The sequence below is a fragment of the Musca autumnalis genome, unplaced genomic scaffold, assembly GCF_047663935.1.
Source record: "Musca autumnalis isolate F117 unplaced genomic scaffold, ASM4766393v1 scaffold_5, whole genome shotgun sequence".
NCBI classification, from domain to species: Eukaryota; Metazoa; Arthropoda; class Insecta; order Diptera; family Muscidae; genus Musca; species Musca autumnalis.
The window spans coordinates 92,541,604-92,554,796 of record NW_027412088.1 but is presented as its reverse complement, the minus strand read 5'-3'; the positions used below and the strand labels follow the sequence as shown (position 1 = coordinate 92,554,796).

Sequence of the window (13,193 nt, the reverse complement as noted above, 5' to 3'; positions counted from 1 at the left end):
TCAACATCGTTAAGATGTAATTGATGTATGGAATGGATGCTCTGGTCTTAGTCGCCTTCAGGGCTACGTTACGTTGAAAAGTTTAACAACTTTTCATATAGGAGAGCACAGCAGTAATATTCGAATATGCGGAATCTTTGCAATGCGAAATGTTTTATTGCTATTTCCGCATAGTTGTGTTTACAAACGAATGCTACAAAAAATTATAAAGTCAATAAAATTTTCACATTTTTAACAAAAAGTCATCATAAAAAACCTCTATAGCAATTGGGACACAGAAACCCAATATAACTTTATCCACTGTATAAATCTATGAAAACCCTTTAACATAAATATTAAAGATTTGCACACATTATTTTCTTTCGTTTTTATGTTTCCAACTCTCTCCCAATGGAAAATCCCTAAACATCATTTGCTGATATCCTATCTAAACTAACACAACCACACACGCCAACACATGGTCTTATGGAATTTAAATTGTCTGCGCTTTCCTGCCTATAGTTATGCGATGTTACTTTGGAAGTTGGCGGTGAAACCTTACATGCCCATAAAGTGGTTTTAGCCTCTGTCTCACCCTATTTCTATGCCATGTTCAATGGTAAGTAACGAAACGAACCGAATCCCTAAATGAAAAATATACCTACCTATGATAAACACACTCGCCTTGCATACACATGGGAATCATGTGTGTGTGTGTGTTTATCTTTTTATGGATGTCTCTGAGCCGGCATGTGAAATATTAAATCCTTATCTAGTCACATCCAGTCAGCCAACCAGCCAGACAAACACTTCTCTAATGCTCTTAAAATCGTCTAACATAATATTTCATGCTTTAACTTTATCCTTTATCCCCCTTTTCTGCAGACGATATGCTGGAACGTACCCAAGGTATTGTAAGGCTGCATGACATTGACTTAACTGCCCTTAAACATTTAATCGATTACATTTATACGGGAGAGATTACCATAACCGAACAAAATGTTCAGGTCCTATTGCCTGCATCAAGTCTGCTGCAAATGCATTCGGTTCGAGAAGCTTGCTGTAAATTTTTACTACGTCAATTGCATCCTTCAAATTGTTTGGGTATTCGTAGTTTTGCTGGTAAGTTATGGCTGCGTTTGGATGCTTGAAGATTAATGTATTGTCTTGTGGTATAATATATTCGTTTCTCATTACAGATGCCCATTCGTGCAAGGAGCTCCATACCAGATCACATAAATATGCATTACAAAATTTCCAACAGGTTGTTGGAACAGAGGAATTCTTATTACTGCCATTTGAAGAGGTAAGTTGGAAATATGTATGTATGAGACACAACTTTAGAGCTTAAAATTGGGAGGAAGGACATTTGGCTGGGACACAAAAGCAGTGGAAAATATCCTTTCACAAACCGTAAAGACCATCGTAACGTAAAGTTTTGGGACCTGTCCCCCAAAATTATCACATTTTAGACATTTTTGTATATTTTACTTGTAATAGTTCAAATTCAAATTTATCAACTCTGCGGCCATTTTGATCGCGAAGATTTCTGCTTGGAAAACACTACAGTCGCTGTTCAACCTATATGAGTATTCGAGGCAAAGCTTCTCGCAGTAGATGCCAGCTCCGGTACCTTCTTCCATCTTGGAACCGCCTGTATAGAAAGCCAGACCGTCCAGAGGAGGGTTACTACGGATAACGACCTCAAAATCATCAAATCTATGGATTGGTGATAAGTAGTCGCTGAATTTCCCCTGCTGATTCAAGCTAAGGTTTGGCCCTAGCTCCCGAAGAATGCATGCATGACCATAGGTGCAGTCACGCCAACGATTCAATTCATGTAGCCTTACGGCACTACGTGCTGCTTGACCTTTGATGCTAAGTCTCGTGGGCAAGAGGTTTAGCATCGCATTCAGAGCTGCTTGTGGTGTACTTCTAAAAGCTCCAGTTATCAGGATCGAGGCTGCCCTTTGCACCTTGTCTATGTTGCCAGAGTTCGATTTATTTCGAAGCGCATGCCACCAGACAAGACATCCATAGGATAGGATGGGTCTTACAACAGTATTATACAACCAGTGTATAATAGCTGGAATAACTTTTCCCAATCGAATTCGTCCGTTCCTCGACGTTCCTTTTCCATCTCAATTGAGAATCCAGGAATCCAGTTCTGTTTTCGTTGGATTTACACCAAAGCCATTTGTGGTGGCCCAACGGGACAGCTTTGATAAGGCTCTTTGCATAAGCTCCGAAATTGTGGACAAGAATTTGCCAGTTATTAGTAGAACTACTTCATCCGCGTATGCGACAACCTTGATGCCCTGATTGTCGACTTCCGCCAAAATATTGTTTATCACAAGTAGCCACAGCAGCGGTGAGAGTACACCTCCCTGGGGAGTACCTCTAGTTACTGTCTTCCTTGTTGTCAACTCCCCAATGCTGGAATTAATGATCCTGCTCTCCAGCATTCTCTTTATCCAGCAGATCAGGGTTTCCGGGGTGTTGACCGCTCTAAGCGAGAGATGAATGGATTCAAGTTTTACGTTGTTGAAGGCTCCTTCTATATCCAGGAAAGTCGCCAAGGTAAAGTTTGAATTCTCCATGTTTCTCTCAATGAAACCCACGACCTCATGAAGAGCAGTTTCGACAGATTTACCTTTCATGTAGGCATGCTGTGAGTTGCTCAGCGAGGCAGTGTCTACAAAGCTCCTAATCTCCAGATCGATCAGTCGTTCGAGTGTCTTGAGGAGAAAGGAGGATAGGCTAATAGGTCTGTAGTCTTTCAGTGCAGAGTGACGGGCTTTCCCCGCCTTGGGGATATAAGTTACCTTTACCTCTTTCCACAGATCTGGTACGCAGGAAAGAAACAAACAGGCCCTAAAGATCTCCTCCAGAATTTGGTATATCTGCGGTGCGGCAAAATGAAGCGTCGCAGGAATTACTCCATCTGGACCAGGTGACTTATAGGGTTTGAATGTACTTACTGCCCACTTTATTTTGTTTCTGCTTACAACCTTATCAATGTGGAAGTTTTCACATTCAATGTGAAGGTTACTGGCGTCCGTGCAGTCAGGGAAGTGGGTCTCAGCTAGAAGGTTTAGAGTCTCAAGACCTGAGTCTGTCCACGTGCCGTCCGGTTTTTTGACACTACCAATGGATTTGGGGTCCTTCGAGAGTATCTTACGGAATCTGGCAGCGTCGTTTACCCCTTCTACAGACTCACAGAAACAAACCCATGACTTCTTTTTGGCGCGCTTGATTTCACTCTTGTATTTGGTGAAACTCGCTTTATACGATTCCCAGTCACTGTCAAGTTTCGTCGAGTGCGCCCTGTTGTACAGCTTTTTGGTGTTTTTCCGCAGTTCGCCAAGATCCTTGTTCCACCACACCGGTTGGGATTTCTTCCCGGGATAAGTTAATGGACAGGCATCCTTATGGCAGCGAAGAAGGATTTCTGTTAGGTTGGACACCTTACTGTTAAGCTCAGCAACTGTTTCTATCCTTCCGGAGAGTGACAGTTGATGGTTCGTCAGATCAGTGAACCTGCCCCAGTCCGTCCTTCTCGGGTTCCTATAAGTATTTTGGCGGACTCCGTCGAAAGAGATTTCAAAGTATGTCCTCCTATGATGCGAAAAGGAACATTTGTTGGATACCCTCCAGTTCTTGACGACAGAATCATCTAAATTTGACAGGGTTAGATCAATGACCTCCTCCCTGTCTCTAATTTTAAAGGTAGGGTCGTTTCCTTTATTAGATATTCTTAGATTGTAAGATAATATAAAGTTGAAAATCGACTCACCTCTAGTGTTTGTATCTTTGCTGCCCCAGTGAAAATGGTGAGCGTTGGCGTCACATCCAAGGATTACGTTACAAACGCCCAGGTTCTCCTTTAGCAGCCTGTGTACCCCCTGATTTGGTGGATCAGGGTCCTCATATGGCATGTAGATTGAGGACAGGAGAGTGGCCTTCTCTCTGCCGTTCTCCAGTCGCACCGTGCACATGTCTCCATTACTATAATTAGATAGAAAGATTACATTGAGGTTCTTCCTACCTACCACACAGGTCCTCACCTTGTCCCCTTCGGACGATGCGAAGACCTCGAAGTTGGCATTGTTCAGTCCAGAGACCTTATTTTTGTATATATAAGGTTCCTGGACTAGAACAATGTCTACCTCTGAGTTCGTGAGGGACAGGAGTAGTTCGGCGGCAGCTGCTTTACAATGATGCAGATTAATCTGCAAAATGCGTAGCACCTGCCGCCTACCTACTCCTACTGATTTCGCGAGGTGGAATCAGTCGGGACCGAACCCATCCTAAACCAAAGTTCAGTTTTCCCTCACGAACCTTAAGGTACTCCTCTCCTGAGGAGTCTATCGCCATCTTGACATCCATCCCTCCATTCTCCTAAAAGGGGTTAGACTCATTACAGTCCAGTCCTTAGTAAGGAGACTTGGGTTCTGGAGCTCCAGCATCCTCAGCAGAAGTTCCTTATTCACGGTAGGTGGGGGAACCCATGCTGGGAATACCTTCCTAGACGGAATCTCCGTTATAGACACCGCAGCAATTTTTGCCCCCTCCCAAAGTTTATCAAAGCCATTAACGGTCTTCTTAAGGTACTCTTGCGAGCTCCTGTTGAGACATTTAATAACTTTAACTCCCTTATGAAGGAAGGCACCACCAAACTGGCGGTCACCCTGGTTCGCCTCAGTGGACACAATGGCTAAACGAAGCCGAGTCTCGAAGAGCAACCAGTGACTTTCGCTGATTTTCCCGAAGGGGTCAGCTCGGTCGATGATTGCAACTAGGAGCTCGTCATCGTTTGCCACCGTGGCCGTTTTGGCGTAGGGTTTCCTACGTCCTTGATCACGGGCCTTGGTCAAGATCCTTGGCTTTTCCTGAGGAGGTGGACGCCTTCTCAGTACTGGTGCTACTTCCCTTGGCTTTGTGAGCAAGGACACCAGCATAGGAGTCCGCCGTGTTGACCTTCTGGGAGATCATCGTCTTCTTTGGCGAAGGCTGTGGGCCTTCTGAAGAGCGAACCCGCTTCACAGTCTTTGACTGCGAGGACTTGTTCGTCTTCTCCGAAGTCGATGGTGTCCCAGTCGATCCACCTGTCGTTACTCCCGAGTGGCTTGCGCAGGTCTTAGACACTTTCTGTTCATCCGCTTTACCCTCGTCAATTGGGGTAGGATCCGGATTTGGGACACTCACCTTCTCCAGTTGACTACTCTTACGAGAATCTTTTGGTGTCGGATTATGCCCTTTATCCTTTTCCAGTCCTTTCTGGCTCGGGTTCGGCTTCGGAACAGCTTTAGGTTCCACCTTGCTGCCAGAAGCAGCAGGCTTCACCTCCACCTTTTTGCTTGTCGCCGCAGTCTCTTTTGAGTCTTTGGCTGAAGCAGGGTTCGGGAGGAAGATTTTGTCCACCAAGAGCTCGTATCTGGGTGCATCTGGATAAATTCTTTCGAACTTCCTGATGTACTTGAGTTTGCTCTTGATGAACATAATCTCCCTCTTAGTATGCGAGCTCGCGTCCCTTCCCACGAACTTGCGCAGATACGAAGCCGCACGTTTATAGTGCCTCGTCTCTGAAGCCTCTTTGGCGGAGATTGCGGCTGCGTCGGTGTCCGTCGATGAGGTTTTCTTGGATTCCCCAACGCAGGCCGGAGACTCAGAGTCAGTGGCAATTGTTGGAGTTTCCGTTAATTCCCCCTCGACGGTCATCGACATAGAGTCAGTGGCTGTTGATGGATCCTCTTTTGATTCTCCATCAACATCCATTGACTCCGTGGCAATCTGCCTACGAAGCTTAGTATCGGCTAGTGCCGATACAGGACCAGACTGGTTTCGACTTGTCTGTGGTTGCGAACCTAGGTTCACAACCTCTTCGACCACATCACCGTCAGTGGACATGTAATGTCCAGTTCATCGTCAGTGAGGGTGAGATTGTTTAGCATGTCCTCTGGGGGTATGGTCGGAACAAGTCTCTCCAGTTGGTCAAGGAGTTCCCTACTCTGTCTCTCACGACTGTCTCCAATCACTTTGAGGTGTAGGTCGTCCCCGGCCAAAACTCCAGTCCTGTCAGCCGTGGACTGATTAACACCAGTTTTGGCTAAAACATTACGGCTGTAGGTGCCAAGGCATCCACACCTGAGACAGTCGGATCACAATCGCTTGATCTCGACGGCACGTGGCTTGTGATCTCACCAACGCTTACCGCCGGTACTGGGTTATTAACTCCCTGCACCGTAACTTTACTCCTTTTTTGTCTTTTACCCATCTTAGTTGATTTATTTAAGGGAACTACCCCGATCCAATTTTGGTCCACGGGGGGTTTGAAAGAAAAACAAACCCCCAGGGTCTCTGAGATATGTGGAGACAGAAACACCTTCAGTTTCCCTCGGGCGTTGCTGACCCCGCATAACTCAGAGACCCCCTTCCCATCCGCCACCCGGGAAGACGCGCCCAGTAGAAGATTGACAACTTCGGATTATGACCGAATATTTACTACATCGGACCAGTCTATCTGGAAGCTTCCACTAAAAGTTTGGTATGAGTGCAGGTTAAGGAATCGAACTTATATGATGCAAATGCTGGATTTTGCCGGAGTTTGTTGTTACTGTTTGTTCCAAATTTATACGTGCATTTTAATGCTTACTTACCAACTACAAAACAGTGCCCAGATAGTCCATAAAGGATTTAGTAATATTCGAATCAAAACGGAATCTTTGAACTCCATCCACTCCAAAAGTGGTGGAAGAAAACAAAACAACTATAACAAATCTTTGCTAATCCTCCTTTTTCTTCTTTCTAATCTCTTGCAGGTCAAAGATTTAATATCGAATAATTTGCTGAATATATCCTCCGAAGAGAAAGTGTTCCATGCCGTATTGAATTGGGTGAAACATGATTTGGATGAGCGGCAAAATCACATTGCTGAACTGATGAGTCATGTACGCCTGCCCTTGGTGAGTCGTGACTTTTTGATGACTTGTGTGGAAACTGAACCACTGATACGCGAAGATTCACAATGCAAGGAATTGCTGCTGGAAGCAATGAAATATCATCTACTGCCCGAACAAAGAAGTCTTATGGGTAGCCAGAGGACACATGAACGACGACCGGATGGTATGAAACCCTATGTCTTTGCTGTAGGTGGTGGCAGTCTATTTGCCATACACAATGAATGTGAAGTTTATAATCCCCGGACGAATGCCTGGTCTACCATTGCACCAATGTTGTGGCGTCGCTCAAGATCAGGGGTGACTGCTTTGCATAAGAGTCTGTATGTTGTGGGTGGTTATGATGGTGTCAATGATTTGGCTACTGCGGAATGTTACAGCCCCTTGACAAATAAATGGACCTATATTACACCCATGGGTACCAAGCGTTCCTGTTTGGGTATTTGCTCATTTGATGGCTTGATTTATGTCTGTGGTGGTTATGATGGTGCCTCCTGTCTGAGTAGCACAGAACGTTATGATCCTTTGACTTCAATTTGGAGCTCTTGCCCGGCCATGAACACACGACGCCGCTATTGTCGTTTGGCAGTTTTGGATAATTGCATCTATTCATTGGGAGGTTTCGATTCCACCAATTATCAATCAAGTGTGGAACGTTTTGATCCCAGAGTTGGTCGCTGGTATCCTGTACCCAGTATGACAGCTAGACGTAGCAGTTGTGGTGTTGCTTCGGCGGATGGTTATCTGTATTGTATTGGTGGTAACGATGGTACCATGTGCATGTCCAGTGGTGAAAGATTTAATTTAAGACGCAATAGTTGGGAACCCATTGCGGCAATGCATTCACGACGTTCCACCCATGAGGTGGTGGAGGTTGATGGTGCCCTTTACGCTTTAGGTGGTAATGATGGTTCTTCTTCATTAAATTCTGTGGAACGTTATGATATACGTTTGAACAAATGGACCATTGTCAATTCTATGGTGGCGAGACGTAGTTCTGTGGGTGCTGCTGTATTGGATTGCTTCCACTTGGAAAGGGGGTTGGTACAGACTACAAATTTATGACCCCCACTGAGCTCAATTGCTGAATCATTTGCCAATGCTGCCGCTAACACCAATGGAACCAATGGAGGAGGTACACTTTCCAAAAGTTCTTCACCCACTGCCACCAATGGCATGAGTGCATCAACATCTGCTGCCGGCTCATCATCCAATTCCGTAACATCAACATTATCTTCTTTGGCTGCCGCCCCATCATCAACATCTTCAAGTAATGTAACTACCACCGCCAATCCAATCTTGCCTGGCAGAGCTGTGAGTGGACGTAGCATGCTATCGGGGGATTTGTTAAATGTTGTCTTGCCGCCGACCTATACTCTAAGCACCTCGGCACCATCATCATCAACATCCACCTTGAGGCGGCATCGTGATCGTAATCCAGCCCCCGAACCTAGCCCACGAACAGAACGGCCCAACAGCGAAGATGGCAGCGGCAAACCATCAACTGCCTGATACATGTATTACAGATAAGATAAGGCGTTTGACCTACAGTTTTGACACATGCCCAACGAATTCACTGCCTTTTTATTACCCAAATCTACTCCTTCAACGATTTCCTTTCCCTTCTGCTGTAGGTGGTATAATAGGGCCAAGGCCCTGAAACAAAATCAAACTTTACTCTAAAAAAAAAGAAAGATAAAGCCTGCAAAAATAACTAAAAAATAAAATATACTGGTATCTTATTAGGGAATTAAATTATACTTACAAGAAAATCTATCTGAACAGTCTATGGTTCGAAGCATGTAGCTCTGGTTATATCTAGTAATTTCTTTGTTTTTCTATTGAGGAATTGATTGATTGATTTATTCTAAGACCAAAAGACCAAATTGATAAAAATGCCTTGCACAACAGTTATACAAGGTGTTCTTTATACATACACACATACATATATAATTAAGTATTGATTGGATTTCATAATGGAATTCGCTAAGAAGTATGAATTTATACTCTAGTATCGAACCTAACCTAACATAACCTTATTGAAACCTAACCTAAAAACAACCAAACCCACTTAACATTTTATTATTGAATATTGAATATAGCATAAATTTTTTGCTCTTATGAACAATTTTTTATAAAATTTTTAATAAAAATGAAAAAAAACAACAACAAATAACTGAAAACTTATCAAAACAGCAGCAACAACAACAAAATATTAAACATAAATTACAACTAAATTTAATTTATAAAATAAATATTGTATAAAGCAAATTTCAAACGATTTGCTCTATTCTCTATGGTATTAAGAAAAAAAAAACAACAACAACATTCGTAATTTATTCATATTTCAAATAAAACAAAAAGCGTTTCAAAAGTTTATCAATAACTGTCTTTTATTTTTATCTAGTTCTAGTTTACTTCAATTTCGGCGGGCTGAACTTTATATAACCGACACCACAAGGAAATCCTAAGAATGGCAAAATATGTCAAATCATTAGAACGGGGTTTAACCCTCCGTTGGAATCGTGGGTCTGACCAGACCTTTTTAGTTTTATTTTGCATTTTAAACTGGGTTACGATAGTTCTGAGAACATCTTGCAATTTTCTTACCTTTTCAATGAAAACAAGTAAGGACGGCGCACAATGGTTCAGGAATCGATTTTCCTGGCCAAAAATCAAAATTTTGTTTTGTCAAAGATATTTAATTTCTATATAGGATTCGATAGTAAACATTCTGAAACTAAGGAAACCAACAAATTAGGCCCAAATATTTTTCAATTTATTCGAAGTTTTATACCCATTCCGAATCCGAATTACCATGTTACAGTCATTAAATTTGAACAATGTGTACAATAGGCCGGAGCGATTTGTATGGAAGGAAAAAACCTTAATGGTCCCTCGCGTTTCTTATTCCTGGGATTGAACTGAGCAAACAAGTGTACTAGACCATAGGTCTATCGTGAAAATCGAGATTTTGACTTTAAGTTTTTTATCCACGACACGACAGAATTTTGCATCAGAACGCTTGAATTTTTTGCTTGTCAACTTTTGTACACAGTGCCATTTATCGACATATTTCGAAAAGTTTCCACCTTTTCAAGGCCAAAACTGCCTGGAGGAGCGTTCCAATGCTTTTGCTACAATTGTTGTCCTTGTGTTCGATCGAAAATCTCAATGGTTTGGCTGTTATATGCCAAAATATCCAAAAAACGTGGATAAAAACCTTAAAGTCAAAATCGGGAGGCTCGATTTTCTCGATAGACCTATGGTCTAAAAAACTTTTTTGCTCAGTTCAATCCCAGGAATAAGAAACGCGAAGGGCTCATTAAGGTTTTCAAATCGCCCCGGCCTAGTGTACAACTTTCAAAATAGGTAAAATCTGGAGATACCTTCATATTGAGAATATACCAAAATATTAACTTACTATGGTCATTTTCTTCGTAGAGCTTTTCTACCCATTGAGAATCCGAATACCATATATCGTAGTACCTTTTAATATTAGAACTGCAATACCTCATCTATGGGGCATCTATACCCACAATTCTTTATAGGTATGTTTTATACCCATATCGAATAGTAAATAAAAAATTTCAGTCATTTGGGTAAGGTCAAAATACTGACAATTCTCCGCAAGAATCTTGTATATACCCAACGAAGATTAAATAACGAATTTTACCCATTTCTAAAGTCGAATGCGTCTTAAACCGTTTTATGGGAGATGCATCAAAACGTGGACCCTATGCCAACCAATTTTTGGAAAAAAGTTTAGTATCCTCAAAGCAGACTACCAAATTTCAGACATTTCGGTAAGATAATGGGCTAAAACCTTTAAAACCCGAAAATCGGGAACTACCGTTCTATGGGGGCTATATCAGAACGTGAAACTATACTGAAAATTTTTTGGGGAGAGTTTTTTACCTTCAAAGAAGATTGAATACCAAATTTCGGTAAGATAATAAGGCTAAAACATTCAAAATACAGAAAATCTGAAGTAGAGATGGGCGCGTGCCTAAAAAATTAGGCACAAACATGCATGCGTTGTTCAAGAAGGAAAAAATGTCTCGCTCGTTGCTGAGCTGACGGGTATAGCCAAAATTTTCCTGGCTAAATGTTTTAAAAATTTTAGATTATACTCTTTCCAACAGTTTAAAACATCAGTTTGGCTAGATACGGCACTCGCTAAATATGTATCAATTTCTTTATCAATTAGAGACTTGTCTATTTTCCGTCTTTTTGCCAAATGTGGCATTGTAGTTTGCTGTTCATATCAAGTAACATTGCTTTTACATTAGCTGTTACGTCATTTCTTTTTCTTCTAATAAAAAAATCATTTCCTTAAATGGCGGAAATAAAAACATCCCTATAAGATGTGCTATTGCTGGTACAAAGCGTTTAAGCAATGTAAACAATCATTGCTTTCAAATATTTCATTTTAGCTTTCAAATCTTGCATGAATTGAGAGTCAATGGTATCAATTGAGCAAACTTACAAAAGTTTTTCAGACGAAAGGGCAAAAATGTGCATAGTAGAGTATTTTTCCGAGCTTAATTTTTCGGAACCCTCTTTGCATATTTTGAGAAACCCCAACAAAGGTTCTAGCAATGAAAATTTTAAGTCAGATATACGATCCAACACACTCTTTTCAAGCAAAATAATCTTAATCTCATTCTGGACTTGGTATATGCTCTCAAGCATAGTATATTTGGAATTCCAATGTGTTCTTATATCTTGTTTTAACGTTTTCGAAAATTTGTTGTTTAGCTCCGAGTATTTAAAATATCTTACAAGCTTTTTTGAGCTGTCAATCAGTTTTCCCAATTCGGGAACAGGATGTTTTTCAACAAAATCATCCATAACTAAGTTCAAATTGTGGCAAGCGCAAGATATACGTTTAAATCTTTTAAAAGCCGAAAGAACGTTGTCTTCAATTCAAGTTTGGCAAGATAAACTGATTTTCAAAGACAGTATATTGTCTTAACCCGCTGAGTTGTTTTTGTATTTGCTTCTCTCTCATGAACAAAACAAATGGCAAACAAACATTATGTTTTTGTTCTGGCCTTGGTGACTTTTTTGGTCGGTTTTATATTCTTCTTCGATTTTTGTGTTTAGTAAATAAAATAAATTTAGCACGATCGTGGCACATAGTGCAGATCGTGTTTGGTCGTGTCGTGCAAAATCGTGACCAAAAATTTATTCCGGCACGACACGCACGAACACGCCGATTTTCGAGAAGGCACGAACACGCACTACTCACGGCACGACACGCGTCCACATCTAATCTGAAGGTATCATTTTATGGGGGCTATATCAAAAGAAAGTTTTGTATTTCCAAAGTTGACTAAATACCAAATTTTAGTCATTTCGGTGCGATAATCAGGCTAAAACATTTAAAGAACCGAAAATCGGGCGGTACCTACTATGGGGGCTATATCAATCCGTGTACCTACACTGATTGATATAGCCCCCATGGAGGCTTTATAAAAACGTGGACCCGTACGACAAATTTCTGGAAGAAAATGTTGTAGCCCTTGGGAAGACTTGACGGAGAGAGAGGTAAGGCATATGGTAACCCTTTGCCTTACAACACCCTCTCTCACCGACGAACTGACAATTGCTGCAAGGAAAATTGCCTAATGTAAATATGGACTAAGTACCAATTTTTAGCCATTTTGGTAGCATAACATGGCAGAAACCTTCTAAATAACGAACGTCCGGAAGTACCGATTATTGGGGCTATATCAAAACGTGGACCTATACCGACAAATTTCTGGGAGAAGTTTTGTAGCCCCAAAGAAAAAAATTTTAGTAATTTCGGTGCGATAATCAGGCTAAACCGTGGACCTTAACTGACAAATTTCTGGGGAAAAGTTTTGTAGCCCAAAATAAAACTAAATGCCAATTTTAAGCCATTTTGGTGTGATAATGAGGCTAAAACGTTCAAAATAATAAAAATCGGGATGTACCGTTCTAGCCCATTTTCAAAACCCAAACATCATGGTAGAACAAACCAGGTAAAGTAAGTACTACAACAAATACAACAACAACCACATAGGAATTTGTTTTTGTTTGTAACGTTAGTGTCGAAGATAAATGTAAAAAAATAAGAAATGTCTATAAATTATTGGAATTAAAAAAAAAAAACAAATATTTTTTCACATTTGATTGAATATTTTGGAACACATGAATGAAATGTTTCCATATCATTCCACTAAATGCATTCAGGTACGTGATAGAAATCGATTTCGAGCGCAAAAC

At 41.3% G+C, this 13,193-nt stretch overlaps 1 protein-coding gene across 1 annotated transcript in view; it reads left to right on the top strand.

Moving 5' to 3' along the window:
- The window catches only part of LOC141387360 (kelch-like protein 17), a 115,266-nt gene extending 105,945 nt beyond the window's left edge, over positions 1-9,321 (top strand). The window contains exons 4-7 of the mRNA XM_073956955.1: positions 502-598; positions 865-1,101; positions 1,179-1,285; positions 6,801-9,321. Coding sequence (XP_073813056.1) covers positions 502-598; positions 865-1,101; positions 1,179-1,285; positions 6,801-8,003 — 1,644 coding nt within the window. The 3' untranslated portion in view covers positions 8,004-9,321. The remainder of the gene's footprint in view (positions 1-501; positions 599-864; positions 1,102-1,178; positions 1,286-6,800) is intronic.
- The last annotated feature ends 3,872 nt before the right edge of the window (positions 9,322-13,193 follow it).